This window comes from Malurus melanocephalus, unplaced genomic scaffold (assembly GCF_030028575.1).
Source record: "Malurus melanocephalus ecotype Western Australia unplaced genomic scaffold, MMel_1.1 scaffold_46, whole genome shotgun sequence".
NCBI classification, from domain to species: Eukaryota; Metazoa; Chordata; class Aves; order Passeriformes; family Maluridae; genus Malurus; species Malurus melanocephalus.
Genome location: NW_026623278.1, coordinates 1,366,987 through 1,389,683, shown reverse-complemented (window position 1 = coordinate 1,389,683; position 22,697 = coordinate 1,366,987). Strand labels below are relative to the sequence as shown.

The 22,697-nt window shown below is 41.3% G+C and overlaps 1 protein-coding gene across 12 annotated transcripts in view; it reads right to left on the bottom strand.

The window, feature by feature from the left end:
* DTNA (dystrobrevin alpha) overlaps nucleotides 1–22,697 on the bottom strand; it is a 218,615-nt gene that overhangs the window by 67,199 nt on the left and 128,719 nt on the right. For all 12 annotated transcript variants that reach the window (XR_008965274.1, XM_057365000.1, XM_057365001.1 and 9 more), the window contains one exon: nucleotides 21,845–21,925. Coding sequence is in view for 11 of the 12 variants with exons in the window: in XM_057365000.1 (XP_057220983.1) it covers nucleotides 21,845–21,925 (81 nt within the window). In the remaining variant the exon portion in view is untranslated. The remainder of the gene's footprint in view (nucleotides 1–21,844; nucleotides 21,926–22,697) is intronic.

Below are 22,697 nucleotides of genomic sequence, written 5' to 3'. Positions count from 1 at the left end.
GCAGGACTTGTGACCCTGTGGGGAACCCACGATGGAGCAGCCTGTCTGTGAAGGACTGCACCCCATGGAAGAGTGAGACACACTGCAGCAGTTTGTGGAGAACTGTTGTCCAAAGATGGACTCCGGCTGTAGAAGCTCACGGAGAACAGTCTCCCATGGGAGAAGCCCCAGGCTGGAGTAGTGGAAGGATTCCTCTCCCTGAGCAGCAGCAGAAGCCACCTGTAATGAACTGGCCATAATCCCCATTCCATGTCTCCCTGTGCCACTGGGGTGGAAGAGGTAGARCTTGTGAAGGAGGGAGGAGTGGGGGAAAGGTGTTTTTTTCCACGTCTTACTTCTCATTCTGCTCTGATTTTGTTCGTAATAAATTCAATTAATATCTCTAATTAGAGTCTGTTTTGCCTGTGATGGCATTTGGTGGGTGATCTGTCTCTGTCCTTATCTCAACCCTCTGTTATATTTTCTCCCACTGTCCAGCTGCAGAGGSCAGTGATGGAGGCTTTGGTGGCTGTCTGGCATCCAACCAGAGTCAACCCCCTACAGCTGGGTGGGTGGMGCATACAACCTCTCAGCTCTTCCTGTTTGTTTTCTAGCTAGTGGAAGAGCAACTTCCCCATAAAAAATCTGGCATAGGTCTCAGACCCTTTTAATACAGTCATTCCCATTCCACTCAATCAGTTTYCACTGTCAGAAAGGTAATCCGGATAAATGGAAGATGAACGATCTCCAGGAAGACAGATGGCACATAATAAGTGACCCTTTTGGGGCAGATTTTCCACATGGCTCAGAGGCCAAAAAAYGGAGGACGTCACCAGAAAGCAGGCCATTGTCTGGTCCAGGAGAGCAGGATTAATGAGCATTCCACCATGGAAGGCAATCAAGGAAAATACAAGAAATGAGAAGCAACATGCCAGGAGATGCAGGAACAGGCTGGATCATGTGCATGTAATTTTGTGGCTTTATTGTGGCTTGGGAAGGACAGGCAGAAAGAAAAAGATGAAGTGGGATGTTTCCCTCAAAGTCTATGGCCACGCAGGCTGCCACTGGCCATGGGGGATGTCTCTGGTAGCTCACACCAAGCAGATGAAGGTGCTTCCACCAGCAGTTTCACCAAATTGGCTTCAGGTTAGGAGTGCAAACCATCACACATGAGCTACAGAAAGATAACAACGTGAGAAACTACCAGGCATGGCAAATAGCAAAAGGAAGAATAATGCCATATGCAGAGTGCTCACCTTGACTTGAGGTTCCATGAACAAGAGAGCAACCCAAGAGAACAGAATAAACAGGGGTACCAGCACTACAACCAAGGCAGAAATTACTAGGACAACCTTATCATAAATACTGAATAAAGATGTAAAATAGGCAACTTTAGAGCTGGTGGGAAAAGAATAAACAAGGACAGGCTGTTTATCTGGGAGCACATGAGCATGGTAGTAGAAAAAAGCATGGGAGTGGAAAAGGGGAATTTAAAGGGTAACAGGCTCATGTCATCAGAGCTGCTGGGGTACCTTTCAAGCAGCCTGTGCAGAAACTGTTTGGACCATATGTGTTCACTTCTGCAGTCACTGGAAACTGTGATGGCATCCCTAATACCTATAAAAGGTTACCCAGGGAGGAAGAACCAGACATCCAGACTCCCTAACAGTAGAATTTCATGCAGTAATTAAACTTTAATTGCTGTAGGCTATAGTGGCAAATTCTTGAATAAAAGAATATGGAAGAAAAGAGCTGGCACTATGAATAAAAGGCTGAAATGGGGGATGGTTTTAGTCTTCACAAGATCTAGTGCTGATACTATGTGCCTGTCAGATTTTAATGCAGGGTTTTTTGTTGTTTTGTTTTCCTACTGATATTCTATTTCTCATAACACAGTCATATCCAAGTTAGTTTTCATGATGGCCTTGGGAAGGAAAATGTCCAGAGGCTAGCAGACGTGGGACTAATAACATCAGTACACTAAACACATCTGAGAGAAAATTACTAGTTTTATTGTTAACTCTAACCTGAAAGCYTCATAAGCTCTCCTGATGTTCATTGGTATGCCAGAAAGGTAGGGCACAAGACTAGGAAAATGACTTAGTGGAAATTACACAGCTGTAAGAGTTCCCTACCCACCCTGAATTATTAGTCTCAAGGAACTGCTATGTATTTGTGCTATAAATAATTTTACTTGGGTTTTTTTTTTTTCTCCAGAAACACTTTGGTTCCACTTGAAGCTGAATAAACAACAATCCTACTGCACTATTTTATTTTGCATTTTACAAATACAAAATTTTACATCTATCTAAGAGGCTGGAAAGTAATATTTCCTGGAGGAGGAGATGGAAGATGGACATGAGCCAGACATGTAACAAGAACTACTAATTTTGAAAATACCTGCTCAAATGTCTAGCTCAAAATCACAAGGAGAGTTTGTTAGGCTGCTGTACAGATGACAGAAGTCTGTGTCCTTTATCTACATTACTTGTTATGGACAAGAATCAGGCAGCTAAATTAAATGTAAAAAACTAAGTGTCTAGTGTTGACTGGTGATCAAGGCTCCCTCTCATGTCAGTGACAGAAAAAAGCACCTTAAAGTATCTGTTGGGAGACARGTGGGATGAAAAGTGCTTTGAAGCTGCCCGAATTTCTTCACTGACTACTGACAAAGCCCAAAGCAACATGTTTACATGAGACATGTAACCTCGGAGCTGGTAAAGTTAACTGAGTTGAATCCCACACCTTCCGCTTTAAACATTTAGAAAATAYGTATTTTCTAGTCTGACTACTACATGACCTAGAATAATTCAGGTTTTATATAAAATATGAATAATAAATACTTCAATCTGCATTAATAGCTCCAGAGCCTGTCACTGGATCATCTTGACCTTGTGCAGATTACATTCAGGTGTAGTGCCCTACACATCACCTCAAATTCTACTATTTTTTAAGTTTAATAAGCAAACTTCTACATACTATATCATGCTTCAAAGTCCACTTATCAACATGRGAAAAAGGGAAAGTAAAAGACAGGACTCTGCAAGCTACACTCATTTTTACTAACAGAAATTTATGCCTGTAGCTAATGTGGTATCGGTATTCTTTTCAATGTAAAAATAGATGTCAACCTCGCAATCTTTGCATAAGCTTACATTCCTCATCTTCTACCCTTTTTCCATAATACCTGCTATACTATTTTATTTTTTTATCCATCCTTGAGACGTTTCATCTCACTGAAGAAGGTGTATCTCCTTACTTTGCACAACATGTAGTGCAATAAACCCCACATCTGATTTCTACACGCTACTATGATGCAAACAAGAAGAGTCTGCAGAGTAAAAAAGCAGCATATAAATGCAGGAGAGCTTTCTCTCCTAAAATATGTCTTGAATTCCCTCAAGAGATTGAAACTCCAAGAGCTTGTTTTTGACTTCTTCTAATTGCTGTTGTTGTTTTTTGTTGCCTTGCCCACATTTCCCACTGAAAAGCAAATTATGCCTCAGCACGTGAAAGATGCCCCTTCGGAAACAGATCTGTAAAACTAGAGAAATCTGTCAGTTGCTTCTCCAGTGCCAGGAGATGATCATTATGCAGTAGGAGTAAAAGCTGCTTATATCTAGTGCCTGTGTGGTATAAGGCAACCAAAAATCATGAAGCCCAGCCAATCTTCACAGACCCTTACCCTTCAGAAAAGCATCACACTCTGCAAACAGCACAGGTGTACATCTCACTCATTTGCCTGATGTCTGAAAAAAGCAGACAATCTCCACAAGCAATTACTAAACTGTTTCCCTTTAGATTTTGTGTTCAGTGATTTCCAAAGCCACAGCTAAACTAAAGCTCTATGTTATTACATCTTCTGTGGCAAACACTGCTGCTAATTTAACCTCTATGACATTATATAATACTTAAACAGCATCACAGAAGGCTTCATATTTGAGTATGTMCAGCAATATACAGTGATTAGTGAATGTAAATAAAGTTCAGTGTCTGGACAGAAGTGGGACAACGCAGATGAGGAGCATTACAGATGGCTGCCACTCACTCCACAGCAATTGTTACCAAAAAGTGCACTCTTTGAGGAGACCTGGGCTGCACTGTCGAAAATTAGGAGAATGCATGAAAATACACTCCAAATAGCAAATATTATTTCCTTCAGTAGACTCCTTCAGCTGTTAAAACATTTGGAGAGTGCCTGTTGCCAGCACACTGAGATGGGACTGATCAGTCTTCTCCCTGCAGGATGCAAGGGTGGATGAAGATGGCTGGCTCAGTTCAAAAGGTGTTTTGTAGTTTCCTCAAACTAAAAAGTTTTGAGTTACCGTTCAAGTTCTATATCCTGCCCTTCTGTCCCTACCTGTGTTCAGGTTCACCTTTTCCTATTACCTTTTCCTATTACCTTTTTCTACTTTTGTAATGAAAATGAGCAATTAGTAGTTATGGTGCAGAATTCCATCACCTACAACTCTGTCAACAACCCTGGCTATATTTAGGGAAAGCAGAATTTAGCACAATATTATGATGCTTATTATACACATATATGTCAGTTTTATTGCTCTTGATCCTACCTCGTTTCTTCAGGCATTTCCTAGGCTCTTCATTCTTCATTGTCCAAAAACCAATGTATTTTTTATTTATTGTAACTAGTAACTTTAATTTATTTGCAATAAGTMATTTTCTGTTTGGCAGACACATATCTTAATAGCCAAAATGAGAGAGAAGAGATGGACTACACTTTTTTTTTCAACTCAAAGCAAAGAAATTAATATTTACTTATTCYGTGAAAAATGAATTTTTCTCTCCATCATGCAATTTATAATTATGTAAAGGCAGTGAGATATAGATAATCTTGGATATATCACTAATCTCAAAGGAGGCAGATTACTTCAAACATCAGCTGTCAAGAAATGATGTTGCCTTAAGCAAACATAAAAAAGAAAAAACTGTAGTGAACTTTATATTTTAAGTAGTAAAAAAATATATATTAAAAACATCTGTATGCTTAAGCTTTCTTACCATTAAATGGAGCTACTTATATAATTCTCATCCGTTCTATTTCAATTTTTTGCATTACACCCAAACCATGAACTTTACAAGGTTATCTCACCATTCATTACTAAATGAACATGGAAGAGGAGATAACATTTAATCAAACATAAGAAATTGCTAAATTAGGGCTTTAACAATCAATTAAAATTTACTTCACATATAGTAGGTCTAAGTAAATATAAGTTTAACATGTCCAAGTGACAGGGCCAAAATCCTCCTTGACATATTTTCCWTTGTTAGTGAATACAAGAAAAACTTTAAAAAAATTAATTGACATTATTTCCAAAATTTTACTATGCACTTCATAACAATTTTAGTCCATCAAAGCTCTTACACACATGCTTGAGTTTAAGCATACTTGTACTGTAATTTCAAATCAATGGCATTTTGACTGCATGTCAGGTATTTCAGGTGAATTTCATTAAAAGAGAAAGATTTATGCTTCCTTGTCTAACAATCCTGAAAATATTATAAAATATGTTAGATGATTCCTCTTCTTTTTTCATTAGAACCTATGAACCCCTCAYAAATCAGGGTATTGGAGCCATTTGTCATGGTCATTGATACAAAGCCCTGKGAAGTTATCCACATTTTCTGTTTGGATCCCTGTCCCCTGCTGCCTGGCAGGTAACAGGACTGACTGAGGTGTRTTTTTCCTCTAAACTAGACCTGTTGGTGGCCAAGCTGCCCCTCAAACCAGTCAGCTGTAGTGTGATCACTGAAAGCTGTACCTGCACATCCCACCACTATRCAGATCAAGGTGCCAGCGATGAAGGTTTGCAGACTTTTACACTCTCTGAATGCTAAATTACATGAAAAGGARTATGTACCAGGCGTGCTTCTGCTCAGAGATAAAATGAGGTACTCTTTGGCAGGCACATCTGGTGACAGCTGTCACTCTACACAGTCTGGCATACCCAGACTACTCATGGCCCAAMATCTGAACCTTTGCTCAGTTTGTACCTTGAAATGCCCTGTATCTTCCTGTTCCTGGACTGGAGCATGTGGAGAGAGACTGGGAGAGGCAGGACTGTTCAGACTGCAGGAAGGCAGGCTCAGGGGGGATTTACAAGTGTATATAAACATCTGGCCACCATAATTCGAGGGATGGAGAACCTTTCCTCTGAGGAAAGGCAAAGACAATTSGGATTGTTCAGCCTGGAGAAGACAAGACTTCATGATGACCTAACTGCAGTCTTCCAGTACCTAAAGAGAGCCTACAAGAGAACTGGAGAGGGATTTTTCACAAGGATATGTAGAGGTAAGAGGGGGAATGGGTTTAAACCCAAGGGGGAATAGATTTAAAGCGAGACTAGGTTTAGATCAGATATGAGGAAGAAATTCTTCACTGTCAGGGTGGTGAGGCAGTGGAGTGGGTTGCCCAGAGAAGATGTGGATGTCCCATTGCAGGAAGTGTTCATTCAAGTCCAGACTGGATGGAGATTTAAGCAACCTGGTCCAGAGGAAGGCATCTCTGCCCATGGCAGGGTGGTTAGAACTAGATAATCTTTAAGGTCCCTTTCAACCCAAGACATTTTAGGATTCTAGGATCCAATGCAAGGGAGTAGAGAATATGGAGCCACACTCAGGGAAAGTACAGTGAAAGGACTAAAGGAAACAGGCACAAATTAAAATAGAGGAAAGGACCAAAGGAAACAGGCACAAATTAAAATAGAGGAAAGCATTTAAACAAAAGAAAAATATTTTCAGTGTGAGAATTTTCAAATACTATGATGTTGCCCACAAAGGCTCTGGAGTCTCCATCCCTGAAAATAATCAAACCTGAACAGGACAAAACCCTGAGCAATCTCCTGTAGCTGACACTGTTCTCTCCMGAAGTCCCTGCTAACCTCAGTGTTTCTGTGATGTTCTTGTTTAATCATGAACCTATACCGCAAAAATACAGTACCTCTTACTGGAGAGGAATCAATGTTTCCCCACTGACTTTTCTCTAAAACCATTGCTCAAGTAAGCTGTGCTCCAAGGCCCTTTTCTAACACATGTAATAAATAAAAAAACACAGAACCTACCCTGAGGCCCCTTGAATGTTTGAGAAGGAGTCCTCCACATCCTTAAGATGTGTGTGAGGTGTTTTGTGTGAGGTGTACAGCGGGCCTTCATAGCACTGTGCATGCTCAGGTATTCCCTTTTGCTTTCCCTTGAAGGCCTAGGGATCTCAGAGAGAGGCCATGGTTCCCTATCAGCTGTATGCCTTCCTCCTCCTCCTGCTCACTTTTTTGCCTGTGTTGTGAGACTGCACAGGTGTGTGACAGGCACTGGCTCAGCTGGAAGCTGGAATAAAACTATCAACATCCCAGCAGCGAGGAGAAGTGCCTGGGTTAGGAACTAAAGATTTACACCAACCAACAGAAACAGCTTTTTCCTGARCTAGTGTGCATATGGAGTAAGTCAGCTGCGTTTGGACTCACTGGATTCACACAGATCACCTGTCCCTTTGAGTCCACATGGGACCAAGCCATGTCCCAGCCAGCTGCACACTGCATGCACAGAAGATATTCTTGAGCAGGTGCCAAACCTGGCTGTTGGGTGTCTGGAAATCTGCAGGACACGATGTGTACAACTGAGGAACTCAAAATCTAGGGAATGTTTTAAAGGCTTCCCTGCCTGCATACCTGGGCTTGCATCCTGTTATACTCTACCTATGTTGTGCCCAGAAGGCAGAAKGAGTTATTCTAAAACCTCGTGGGATTCTGATCACTAAAGCACAGCTGAAGTGTTACTAATGAGGAATAATCATCAGGCTAACAATACACTAAAATGTGCTCTTTTCACTTTTAATATGGTACCTGACAAATCCACCAAGGTGTGAGTGTGTAAAGATCCCCAGTAAAATTTTTCTCTTATACATTAATTTACAGTAGAAGTTCCTTCTTCCCTTGCTGTCAGTTCCTGACCACCTTGTCTTATCTATATTTAACCCAAGCCTGAAGGGCTCTCTGTGGGTGGCAGAAGCCATCAGTCTCCCCAAGGAGCAGCATTAATGACAGCCAGTTCTGCAAAAGGGAACAGTGGGTGATCCACCCAAAGTGCTGGCATGGGAAACTGTTGTCATCTACTTGTCACCCAGATGCTGGCAAAGTGTTCCCTTTTTTAAAATGTGCGTTGAAATCATGTGTTCGAAATGATGAATGAAGTATGACACACATAAAATGAAATAATTAAAAAATCTAACTCTAAGCTTCTCAGTGCTTTGATGACAACCAGGAAAGAATTAAAACTCTGCACTGTTGCTAAGAAGTCACATGGCTTAAACCCATTGATTATACATAATTTTCTTATTTTAAGAGTTAAACATATTTATRATTTAAAGACCAGTGTGCAAAGAGCAGACCTGTTGCTACATGCATTCCATAGTCAGAAACTTTATAACCACCCCCTCTGCAAAAGACAATGGTATTTCTAGTGTAAGTGTCTCTACTATTCTTGTGACCCCACTATAAAACTATTTTAATGAGAAAGGTTTTATTTGAGCTACTGTGTGAGCAGGCCTCAGTCTGACTTCAAGAGYTCCTTCAAAAGAGTTTAGCAAGTGTTAACTTTCAAATAACCAAAGAACTCATAAAAAAACAAGACTTGGTCAAYAGATATCTACGAAGCACAACAGCTTTATCATTTCTCTTAAAAAACGTCAATTTACCTTACATTTGAGTTCTCGTGTCAATTTGAAAAATACAGATCTGGTGAACCTGACACTGAATACAGCAACTGAATCACGGAGACTTTCAAAAAATATTTCTGGAAAATACTTCTGGAAAACCAGAAGGCACGTCTGAGTCCTCCTATTCGGAGACGAAAGCAGMCGTTCAGCAGTGCCGGAACACGGCAGGAGGAAGCCATAATGCGAGAGGCTGGCACGGCTCAGATGGTGTGCGGGAACGCAAGACACAGCAGCTGATGACATCCGCGACAGCCGGCGGGACGGGTGCGCCAGCTCCTGCCGCGCTCCTGCCACAGGGTGGCACTAAGGGGTCCGTGTCACACGCGGGATGGCACGACGGGGTCTGTGTCACACGCAGCCACACTGCGGGGTCCGTGTCACACGCGGGATGGCACGACGGGGTCAGTGTCACACGCAGCCACACTCAGGGTGGCACTGCGGGGTCCGTGTCACACGCAGGATGGCACGACGGGGTCAGTGTCACAGGCAGCCACACTCAGGGTGGCACTGCCGGGTCCGTGTCACACGCAGCATGGCACAACGGGGTCAGTGTCACACGCAGCCACACTCAGGGGTGCGTGTCACACGCGGGATGGCACTACAGGGTCTGTGCCACACGCAGCCACACTCAGGGTGCCACTACGGGGTGTGTGTCACACTCAGGGTGGCACTACGGGGTGCGCGTCACACGCAGGATGGCACGAGGTCAGTGTCACACGCAGCCACACTCAGGGTGGCACTGCGGGGTCCGTGTCACACGCAGGATGGCACGACGGGGTCAGTGTCACACGCAGTCACACTCAGGGTGGCACTACGGAGTGTCACAAGCAGTCACACTCAGGGTGGCACTACGGGGCCCGTGTCACACGCAGCCACACTCAGGGTGGCTCAGGGTGGCACTACGGGGTGCATGTCACACGCAGCCACACTCAGGATGGCACTACGGGGTCCGTGTCACACGCAGCCACACTCAGGGTGGCACTACGGGGTGCGTGTCACACGCAGCCACACACGGGTGGCACTACGGGGTCCGTGTCACACGCAGCCACACTCGCTCCGACTTTTAACTCTCTCCGGGCAGGGTGCCAAGCGACACAGCACGAACCAAAGGCGGGGAATCTCACCGCTGCCTCCCGAAAACGGCCTTGTGTCTGCACTCAGTCGAATCAGGACTGTGTGAGTGGAGATTTGGCCGTGTGGATGTCCTGTGTCACGATCACAAGGGACAGCAAACAGTGCCAAACCCGTGCRGTGGAAAAGGCAGGATGTCTTCGTGTTGGATGTCCTTATTACAGTGATAACATCTTCTCCACTAGTACGCTTCTTCAAATGCCAAGTTTGACTTACACCACATCTTTCTTTCATCAATAGCTTCCTTCTTCCCTCTGATACAACCGCTGCCAGCTCTCCCCACACCCCCTAAAACACTCCCCATGCCACAAGAGAACTACAGCTTGCTTGGCACTGTTACCAGCCAAAAGCAAGTGCAGAGTGAATGCAAATGTTAAAAAATTGCATTATGTTTTTCATTAATTTTGAAGCAGTGCACGTTACCAGCTTAAGGATACAGAGTATTATCCTCAATCTCATATTAACTCCTGTTTCCTTTAAAAAATATCTTGTGATAAYAAGGGAAAATGCGATTTAACAGTTCTTTACAACAATTTCTTACCTAATGGCTATAGAAAACAAGTTGAGATTACATTATCAACCTTTAAGGTTCAGTCATATCACAGAGGTCACTGAAAAAGAATGAGCACCTCTTATACATTTAAAACTGGCTGAAAACAAAAGTCCTCCTTGGCACATAACCTGTTTTTCAGACGGTGATCCATGGTTACTTGTTTTATGTAGTATTTTTTTTTAAATAATTTAGGGTTGGCCAGACTGTAAACAGCRACACAAGGTACAGAATACTAATGAAAGATGAATTGTGCACTTTCCTGAATATAAAAGATGTGATATTTTACATRTATGCAAATTCTTAACCTGATCCTTATTCTATTAATTTAAATATTTTCTTATGTAATGTGGACTGAATTTGACCCATAASATTTTCATCTATTAAAAATAATTAGAGACATTCTTAAGCTGATCTTAATGCTTGGGTAAACASTCTGATACCAGAAATGCATTTTTCATCCCCAGAGCAGAAGAGACATRTTAAGGATTGTTAGCGTATGCTTCTCTCTTCTGAAGAGTTTGGTTCAATGCAGAGGTTTTCTGGGACAAAATCCCAGTATCCACTTAAGCTGTTGAGAGTGAGAGCACTCCTATGAAGCAGGACATTCATGTGACATAYAGGACTTTGATGAAAAAAGCATCTTATGCCTGAAGTCCTAAGGACAGTCCAGACTGCTCTTATTTAACCTTTTGATGAGACTGGTAACCACTGTCATAGGTTCAAGCTTTCATAGGTATTTAATCATGTATTACATTTGAAAACAACACAATTTATTTGCCCCAAAATCTTGTGGGATATRAGCTATAATCTGCTTGGAAAGAGGGAAAGATGGATCTTGGTATCTGGAATATCCATTTTTTGGGTATCAATTTCATTTAAGTAGACAGCACCTTATTCAGAGAAGGTATACTCTGGCTTTATATTCACACAGTCTTTCCAGATTTGCCCTCCTGACMTTATTCATATTCAAAGCAATGTTTTCAGCAAGAATGGGTCAGTGCTCTGCTTCCCCAGCTGATTTCCTCAGTAACCAGGATTCCCAAACCTGATGGCAACTGCAGTGTCTTCCCTTAAAATACCATGCTCTAAAATGTCACATCTCTTGAGGAAATAAGGACTAAGCCAAKGAGAAAAGCTCCAGCTGATACAAACATAGCTCAATAATCAGCAACAACGAGAAAGGCAACAAGACTGCAGAACGTGAAATGACAGAAAAATGAGATTTAGGTGAAGTTTCACACATCTGTATTTCYCGGTGTGTGACAGAAGCTCTTTAATGATGTTGTCAAGGCCCCTAGATGGAGTAAGAGTCTCGATGTACATGGCCACTTATCTGTCATCCTTTATTTTACACACACAGTCCTTAAAGATAACCTGCAAATCCAAGACAAAATACTTTCAAGGCAAAATATAGACGAATGAACTGTGGAAAATTAAACTTGGGGAAGATCAGGACCTTTACAAGAGATGCAGTACGATACTAGTGTCAACTTCATTTATCAGAAATTGAGTTCAACCTCCTCAAATAATACACACTGAGAGACTGATTCATTCTTTCCKTTGTGCCATAGTGATGTCAATGAGTTCAAAAGAGTTACTTTCAATTTACTCCCTGTCAGGAAAGGAGACATCCATMTATCCATCCACACGAACCGAAGAAGAGACTGAGCAGACAGAGAACTTCACATGGAATCAGCCCACACTTTTTTTCTCAGTAAAGGGGCAAAGACTGCTTCAAATACCCTGCTAGAAATCCTCTGCAGCCAAAAATAACATCACAGATATGATTCAGTCTGAATTCAGCATGGGAATACCTTGATTCAGCACAAGGAAAATGGCCTCTGTAAAGCCATTGTATATCACAAACATTAATGCCAGGAAGCTGAATGCTCATTGAATAGAGACCCAGAACTGTATTAATAACAATACCYACTGAGGACATTATATTGTGCTGTCTCTTCACACTTATAAAAGCAGGAAATTATTTTTATGGCCAACATCTTCTGTTTTCACAATTTGTCCTAGCATACCAGATACTTGCTGTATGAAATCTTCCACTAAGACTTACAAAAAATAAAACTAGGCACAGTAAAAATATTATATAAAGGTAAATTAAAGCTTCTCTCTGAATATTCTGAGTGTTATGAAGTTGGTCTATATAACTACAGTTACACAAGCTTGACTTTTGATGGAACTGTAAACAAATGAGCATAGAAAAAAACACTCACTGGGAATTACAGAATGAGAGAATTATAATAAATTTATGCCGGGTACCACATTCTGACTTCCCTCCTAGGAACTATTTTCTGTCTTCACCCTGAAGAAGCCCGTAATTGCTGAGAACATTCACCACTGGCTGTGGCTGGCTCTGCATTGGGCTGGCTCCACAGTGGGCTTATTTGTAAAAGTCACTGGAGACAGGAATGAGGAATGGCTGGAGACAGATCAGACTTTTTGCGTGAGGTTGTGATGGAGACCACGGTTTAGGCAGGAAGATGGTGCAGACTGTGTGGTTATGGCAGAGGAAAGCTGTGCAGTGCCTACGCTTCTCCTGAGCTGACTGACAGCTTAAAAACCAAGCCAGGGCAAAATAAGTTCAGCAATGGAGAATGAGTTCAAGACATCAGGAGGAACTTCTTCACAGGAAGGGCTGTTAAGCAATGGAACAGGCTGCCCAGGGAGCTGGTGGAGTCACCACCCCTGGAGGTGTTCAAGAAATGCTTGGACATGGYACTAAGGGCTTTGGTCTAGTTGACAAGGTGGTGATGGGTCAAAGCTTGGACTTGATGATCTTGGAGGTCTTTTCCAACCTAAATGATTCTGTGGTTCTGTGAATGCAATGCTACAATACACACATGCAGCAAAGTAGTCCAGCTTACCTTCTCGGGAATCTGCAAGGACATAGAATCTGTCCCTTAGCATCTACAGAAAACATGTACGCAAAAACATCTACAGAAAACAGAAAAACATGGACTGAGCTCATGCATGACTCCTCAAAACTAAGAGCTTCAAGTCCAGAATGGAGACACAGGGTTTCAAGATGAAGATCCTTAGGAACGAAGGACCATGATCACCAAACTCACTGATATCTGCTCCAAAGATGACTTGTAACTTTTTYCCCCCCTTTCCACATAAACAGGATGTCATACAGAAAAAGCCCTGAGTGAATGACCCATATGTGACAGGCATTAAGTCACACTGCTTAATGCACTCTGACACGTTATGGAGGTGTTCTGTGACATCAGGGCAGACCCAGCAAAATATCCAAACAGGACAGATCAGAACAGCCCAAGGAAAGGGAACAAAGCTGAAGTGTAAGAGAGGGTTTGCCTGAAAAAAAAGGTCCTTGGAACCAAGAGGATAACAGGAAAAGAGAGAGCAGACAAGAGAATGAGGGTTGCAGAGAAGTCAGAGATAAAGCAAATGCCACAGATAATGACATGAAGCTAAAGAAGGGACAGGAAAATAATGGAGACTTAAAAACACAAAAACACAGCTACAGACTGAGGGGGAAAACATCAGGATAAAAAGAAAAAGCTCTCACATAAAAATCAGAAGATACAGTGATTCTGCAGCTGCTGAGGTATTGGTTTGTTTCCATTAAGCAATGTGTCTACATATATTCTGCAATTTTTAGACTGTCTACAACATTACCAAGCTAATAATAACAATTTATTTTCTTCTGTTTGAAGTGTTTATTAGGAGGACCAATGTGAAACACAATACAAAAACTTTCTGGCTGGAGATAACTAAGCCAAAGGCTGCCAGACAAAGGTGAGTGATGCCTATTACCAGCAGCAGATGTTCAGAGACACGAGCAGGGAACAGAACAGACTGTCCAAGCTTACATGTTCATCAGGAAAGCCATCAGAAACAGCACAGTGAATGGCAGTATTCACAGGGTTCAGGAAGTCAGTAAGAAGAGATTTTCAGCTATGATCCAATTACAAAAGCTGTCTGCATTCAGGCAGAGCTGTGCCACCTGTGTAACACAGGGCAGCACGTAGGTATACTTGTGACATGACCTAGGCCACGTGTCTGTCAACTTCYGACTTAAAGAAAGCCAGTTCAGACATTTTCCTCTTTAAAGGACAACATAATATTACCTGACAATCTTCTGCAACTCCTGTTTTTAACAGGAGCCACTTGGGATCATGGGTATGTTTGAAAAATCGATCTCTAAGCAACTAAAAATGTARGAGTTTATGGTAGCTATCCTTGTTTCACTCCTTTTGACATGAAAGTTAATTCAAATATCCACTAATAGTTCTTGTAAAAGTCTTGGATGAGACAGAGTTGCACTGGCAGCCTTTAAGAGCAAATATTCAGGGACATCTGAGATAACACAATCTCTTACATAAAGAGACTACACTTCATGCTAACACTGAAAAAAAGGCTGAACAGCAGTYCCTCAATGAACATGCCAAATATACAGGTTATATGCCAGCTCTCTAACAGCTATTATGATTGTCAAGCATATTAATAAACTTTTACTGTTGAAAGAAAAAGAAAATCTGAACCTATTTTCAGGATATTGTGCTTTGAGCGAATACTTACAGACTAAGGATTTGTCTGTGGGGAATATGCTAAATCAAGCCCTTTTGAACTTTTGATTAAATAATTGATGCATAATGTAGAATGTATAATATATGCATCCTTTTTCCATAGTTGCCTGGAAACCCATATGGAACAGTACTAGCAATTCCAGAAGCATTTAGTCTCTAAGTCGTTGATGAAGACAAAGGAATAAAAAAGTTTTTAAAATCATTAACTCATCTCTCTTTCTGTGCTTCAAATACTGCAGGATACCAGAATTAGTAACTTACACAATGGTATCATGACTCTKGYAATATAGWGTGGGGTTKTTTWAAAGCTGTATCTCTCAGAGCCATGTTAATAATGTCATTCACTGTAARGGAACTTGTGAGACTCRGCTTTCATTAAAATAGAAGACAAARAACACAACTAATATTTCCAGMCTCTACCTTTATGTAATWGTAATAAGCACATCATAGAATATCCACRGAAGAACAAAAACAACAATGCAATATGGTGATTTTTTTYCCAAATTGTAGGATTTTAAGCAAATMTCATAAAAAAAATGATCACTCAGGGTTTAGAAGAATATGAGAATGCCATGATCACAAATTCAAGAGGCAGATTGTTTCAAATTGCAGCCAAGCAGACCTTTTGCACTTCTCAAGTAGGAAACACTGCTTGTCATTCAGTTTGATTGCTCTGTGACCCAGCCTGAAACTATCTTGTGCTTTATTGCTTCYACGATGAAATGAAAAACAGGATAAAACTCAGCAATGAGAACAGAGCATTAGCCATGGAAACCTACAGTGATGAGGGATTAAATTATTTAATCTASAAAATACTGTAATCATCATAATTTGGTATCTCTGTTTCTGATGGTCATTCTAAGAAAAAGAAGGGCAAGCACAAAATTGCATTGGCTGTACAGCTCTTTAGATGTAAAAGGCAGGATGGTGGCAGTGAATGCCTCCTGCCATTGCAGGGATCTTCACGGGATTCTTGCATCTTTGCACATTTCTTGTGCAYTCTGTCTCACATTTGAGAACATCAATACTCACTGAGTGAAAGGATGAATGTTTTTATACTACACTGGCAAGAKGTCTGGTCTTAGTAAAGAGAAGCAGTTACATGGTCCTAAATCAATCAAGATCTAAAGATGAAAGACTTGGGGGTTAAATATCAACAGGACAGACTGGAACACTTGTGAATATCCTCTAGCTTTGTGTTTAGGGAACTCTTTTGGATATGTAAGATCAGTGCAGATTTTCTCAAGCAGAAGAAAAAGTTGAACGTGGATGTCCTGTTAACTTCTTCAGCCACTGGATAACACAAAGGTCACAGCACCATTTCCAGTGTGGAATCAAGACTTCTGTAGACTTTCACTACAAGTACAAATACTGTGACTTCATTTTGTGGTGAATGGAACGTTGAATGAGATGGGATGAACTGATATTTTAAGTGTCAGCCCAGCACAGAAAAGATACAATCAAACCCCAAACCCTAGCAATTTCATTTAGGTTAAATCAAATAATTTTTTAAAAAATGCTTGCCATCATGGTGGGGGCCAGTACTACAGGCTGATCTCATCATACCCAGATTGTCAGTTTCTAGGACAAACCCATTTTCAGCAGCTTGCTGTAGCATTACAGAAGGTCTAATAATATAGACAGAAAAGAGGATGCTTTAAAGAAAGTGTCTAAAAATAATATAKTTACAATAACTGTTACTCATTTTCACTAGGAAAGGAGGGGAGAAATTATCCTAACTTAAAACAAATGTAAGAAGGCAGATCAGATCAGGGAAGCACCCAAAAGCATGTATGGAGACTAAGCTGACATGTCTGTATGCCTCAGCTATGACTACAAAAGCCCAGAGGAAGTGGGACAAAGAGCAGGTGGTGGTGCAGAAGACTGCCTTGGACATACACAAGATTTCCATCAGTCAGAGTGGCTCTGTTCCCTGTGTGGAAACAGCTGTACTACAACTTGTAGAGGCCAAAAGAATTTTAAAAAACAAAACAAAACAAAAAAACCCACTCACACTGAACAATATTAAAGGGAGAAACAAAGACACCAGAACCMTAAAGTGTTGAGATTGAACTGCTGGAAAAACAAGCTCTCTTTTAATCTGCGTTAATTAAGCCACACGTTACAATCACCAGCACAGCTTTTGATTCACACTTTCAWCTGTCAATGATTTATTCTGATCTAGGGAAATCAGCAAAATCTGCTTTTGCAGCCAGAGCCACAGAATGATCTCACAACACATTTAGGATAGTTCATCAAGGACAGCCATACAGCTCTGTATTAGTGAGGGATGTTTAATGGTATAATGGTTTTGATTATGACATGTTGTTATGTCCTACTCCTGGCTGTCACCAAAGCCCAGGGGGAATTTGCATGTGAACATGGTATTTCATCTAGCATGTTAATGAATTCACTGAGAACCACGTATTAAAAATAAATCAACTGCACAATGATCACTGGGGAGAACTACAAACTGTGGATTTTGGTGGTTCCTGGATGCTGGCAAATGTCCAGAGATATGTCTAACTGCTGTCACTGGTTCTTCATCCTTGTTTTAGGAAAGCCTATGATGTTTCTGTGCCTGGATAAACAGCAGCAAATCAACCTTGCCAAGGCAGCATTTTCCTGGCAGTAAGGGGAGCTGTGCAGGAGCATGTTTGCTGAGAATGTAAGCTGGGTACTCCAAAACCTGCTCTGATGCACTGGAAGTGAAATAAAGGACAATATCCTCATGTTTGACTTGGTCAGGGCAACATTGGTTCAAAGGGTTTTCAAGTGACTGTTTAAGACCTCACAGTGCTCACCTGTCATTTTTCCATCTCCCTCCTTGATTATTGCAGTGTGCACTATCTGTGCACCTTTAAAGCACATTTAGAACATTTATGTGATAAAGTCAGTTACTCCAATTTAGCATATTTTGTACAGTGCAGACTGAAATAATCATGTAGGTTGTTTGATCAGGTTTCTGTACCTCTTCCTACTTGATTTTATTACCCCAAATAATGAAATTTAATCTCAAATCATTAGTATGCTGCTATTTCTGAGACTACATCCATCCAACATTATCCTCCACTAAAGTGGCCACAGTCAGCTCACAAACTCCTGCCTTTACATTCCGTCATTTCAAGATGACATAACCACCAGCAATGTGTTCTCCAGTGTCCATCTGTCCACGACTCTTGGCATTCATTTGGAATTATTCATGCCCAAATCTCAGGGCATCTCAGTATTTCCTTGCTTTTTTTTTTCCCCCCAGAAGAGTCATCCATGTCTTGTGCTGTTATTTATAACTAGAGAAGACTATTMTTATTGCAACAGGTCTACTGCTACAGGAGTTCTGCAAAGCAATCAGTAAGTAGCCTGCAATTATCTCTTTCTATACCCACCACATCCTCAAAGGTACTACGTTACCTACAGAGTTTCTTTTTTCATTATTTCCAATTTTAGAATTTGTCAGCAGAAATAAGAAGCATAAAATTAGTTTATATTCACGGTGAATTAACCGTTTCCCAGCTTTTAGGATCTTTGCATTCAGAATTTCACGGGTCTCCTGCTTTTGGGATTTTTGGCACGCATTGCATCCCCCATTGGGGCACTTAGCAGGTTCAGAGGTGTGGCAACAACGATTTGTAAATGTTACTATTACTTATTTGCAGTGTTAACCTAGGTAAAAAATTTGCAGGAATTTTTCTTTGAAAGATAACATCAGAGTTTTTTCAAATTTATCTACTTTTTTTCCTGAGTCCTTAAGAAGAATTTCTTGCTTTTCTGAAGAACAACGCTGGACTGGATTGAATTCTGTTCTGTTTGACATATAATTGATAATGACTTTTCACACTTTGATGATGGTATTTAAACTGTTGCTTTAAAATGCTCAGAGACATTTTTATACGAGAAATACTTTCCATACACAGAGTACTTTTCCCACAGTTTTATACAATTGTCAGAAAGACATATATTTGCAATTTTGAAGACTGATGGCAGATGCAAAGAAGTTGTCTTCTTATCAAAATGAAATAATTCCACAGAGCAATTAATTTGATCAACAGTGTTAGTACTCAAGGTGCAACCTATATAGTGATATTCTTGCAAAAGGTGGTAAACTGCCACATTATCTATAATTTAACTAGATAGTTTAACTACTTTCAGGAGAAATTCTGCAAGAGAGAATGGCTCTTAGAATATGAAGGCATTTTTGTCCACTGCACACTGCCTACTTTGCCAGTAAAACCAAGCCTGCTGCTGAAGGTTTCAGAAAAAAACCCACTTTTGTACTGAAAGAATTCACAAARGAAGGSCAGGAGRTGAACCTGTGCCTGTGTCTGCATTAAAGGARGCAGAAACAAACAGTGCACTGTGTRTGATAAGTGTAGCTGCCTGTTAAATGATATCCCATGACTGCCTATGCTAATGGGCACCTCCGGGTAAGTAAGATGGTGCTAATAAAGCCTCTGCTCTGCTTCCCTTGGAACAAACACTCCTGGCACTCAAAGCAGCTCTCTGCTTCCATCTTCATGCACCTTAAGCCTGTAGCCGAGAGCAGCTCTCTGCAATTTATTAAATTAGCTCTTTAAAAGAACCCCTCAAATACAGTCTTTCCAAGCAATTTTTTCCTAGTAAGTCTGGGCCAGTGGGCCAGGGCAGGGCAGGAGAGCACAACTGAAAGAAGACAAGGATGGCTTGAGTGACAGGAGGTGCTGTGCACTGGGAGTGGAGCAGAACTCTCTTTGAGCTTTTTCTTTTTATATTCTACCCTAAATGAAACAGCTCAGATGCAGCAGAAAGGCTTTTTCCCCATGAACCCTTTTTTTTTTTTGGTCTCATGAACTTACTATTGGGTGGTGCATAATGATAATTTTTGTAGGGGGAAAAGAAACCCAGAACAGTAGCTGACATGAAYCAGAGGTATGATATTAACCATTTCAAGGGCAGGGCTCAGTTCAGTGGCTCTGTGTTTAGCTGCTCTTTCTTGGATAGCCATTGCTTGAATACTTGTCAGTGAATGAATGACTTCTTCTCTCATTGATAGGAGGAACCTATCTGGGAAAGCAGCAGCCAGCCCAAAACAACCAGAAGAAAACTGTATTTGATGGTGAAAAGACAGACACAATTCAGCCTGTTCCAAAGCACTGGCATTATTCCTTAAGCTGCATAAGCTGCATAGAACCCAATTCTCAGCATGACATTTTAGATTTCTCCTTTTTTTCCCCCCTCCAGAAGAGATTGATAGAGCATAAATCTTGAAACAAGATCAGCAAATTATGTGTGTGTTAGGTTATCAATAGAGACCAGAAGCTAAGTTCTGTCCACGAGTGACTTGGTACAAGTTGGCARATTGCAGAGCATCTGCACTAATTCTCTATGAAGAGAACCAACAGTTCCACAAAAGCAGATCTCAGTTGATAAATAAAAGGCACACAATTAAGATTAACAACCAGTGTATTTTCAGCCAGCCAGACACTCCCAGCAATGAGGTTATTGTTAGCCCTTAGGTTTTTTTTCATTTGCTTTGCATGCAGTTGCATACAGACTCTGCTTTCACTGTCCATTTAATTGGATACTTTTGTCACCTCAGACTACTGTATTCTGTTACCATGAAAATGGACCGAAAATGTCACCCTCCCAAACATAAGACTTTAAAAAAAAATAACTGAATGCAACATAATAGCATTTTTCAACATTTGTTCCTGAATGGAAGAAGCCAGCTGCTGGACAGGTTCTGAACCCCCTCTGGGTTTTGTGTCTGGTAGCCTGCTTATAATGTGATACCAAATTCACAATTCGTACTTCAGCTAAGGACATATTAAAAGTAAGAGAATTGTGCTACAGAAGTGATTGAACGATCAGCTCCATGGCTAATAACACAGGAAATACTCTCCAAAATCTTTTCCATCACAACCTGGCCCTCTCCAGTATGCTTGGACAGCATAAGCTAAACACTTCTGTAATGCACACAGATGTAATCCCAAAACCAGGAACTTAACAGGGTGGTTAATCACTACAGTGACCATTTTTTTACATACTTACCATGGTGCATAACACAAGCACAGTCAGGTTGTCATTCTAGTCTAGATATGAGGACTAAACCCACTTGTTTTCTCTGTGTTGGTCCTCTCCCTGCTGGCTGCTGCTGACAAGTTTCCTTGGTTAGGATTTTTTTTAACTAGGTCTGAAAAGATCCAGTAAAGCACATATATCCAAACCTGCCCTTTTAAGTATTTAAACACTATTTTGGATGGAGAAGGAAGGATACACTCCATTACAGATTTTGTATGTATTTCTCCTTTAAAGTTCACAGCATGACTGTGCTAATAGAACATGCAGCCATAAAGGTAAAAAGACTGAATCTCAGAAGAAAAGGTAAAAAATGTCACAAATCAAGTGGGGAACTCCTCAGTAAAACCTAGGGAGTAAGACAGATGTGCAGAGATTACAAGCAGGCTCAGTCTTAGAAGAGCTGTGTCTAGCTGGCCTTCTGGAAATAAAGGGCTCTCACTACCTTTGCACTTACTTTGCTGCACCCTAAACAGAGGAGGACTGGAACAACCATTTTTTCTCACACAGCTGCTATAAAAGCATTTAATTTGCAGGGCCTTGCTGGAGCTGTATTATTACCCCCAAAAAAGGGAGAATGCAATTAAAATACTTATTAATTAAAGTTGCGGCCTGCATTCTGACCCACCCTTCTATGACTGAATCCCTGGTATATCTGAGGCAAATTCCCTATACAAACAGGTTAATATTTCAAATCTGCCTGGGCACTCTAGTGTCCTTTGCAATGCCAGAATAAACAGTCCTGGTTTGTCAGTCGTGCGAAGGACAGGCTGGGGAGTGCACTGGGAAGCTCATGACAATGGTAGGTGAGAGAAGTGCTGGCATACTTACAGTTGCATTTCTTCTGAACAAATCTAAGCTTGCATGCTGTTCGGTAGGTGGACAAACGGATGCGATCCAGATCCTGAGCCCCTAGTGGAAGAGAATAACGATGACATTTGTATGCAATATGACCTGTGCGTATCTTTGCTCACAGGGAAGCCAGAGAACAAAGAGGACACATGAACTGCCTCTGTTTAACAATTTTCAAGGYTCTCTCCTTTGCAGAGAGAGTACAGAGGAGTGAGGAGTAAGAAGGGGAATGTCAGGAGCTACAGTGTTAATACAATTTTATAAAGGAAGGCAAGGAATAGCCAGCCCACTGTGTCTGTCACTTTGAAGAACAATCTGGTCAAGCTGCAGGCTAAAAGACACACTGGCCGGGCTCCAACAGCAGGGAAAACCTCTGTTGAATTTTAATATTTAACAAAAAAGCTCATAACAAGTATCTTTAGCTGACATGCCGTATCAGAACAAGGCATTGCCAGCACACCAAATCAGAAAACAGACCATGTTGTAACATAAACACTTAYGGCAACCTGCAGAAGGGGGCAGTGAAAACACAAGGGGTGTGAGGCCTTTCTCCATTTTGTAGATGTGTGTTCTCTGCAATGGAGACCTCAGAGGGTCAGCTCTATGCTCCACACAAAGCTTGGCCCTAGCTGCTGCAATTTAAAGATCTGGTAACATTTCCAAAGCAGCTGCCCAGGAGATGGGAACAAACCAAGTGGCAGCTGCCTCACACACAAGGACAGTACACAGGGGCCAGTGTGGGGGCACAGCATCCAACAAACACATCCAAACAAGGTGCAGTCTGGGTGTAACTGGAGTGGAATACAGCCCTGCTTTTACACAAGCTCCCTAA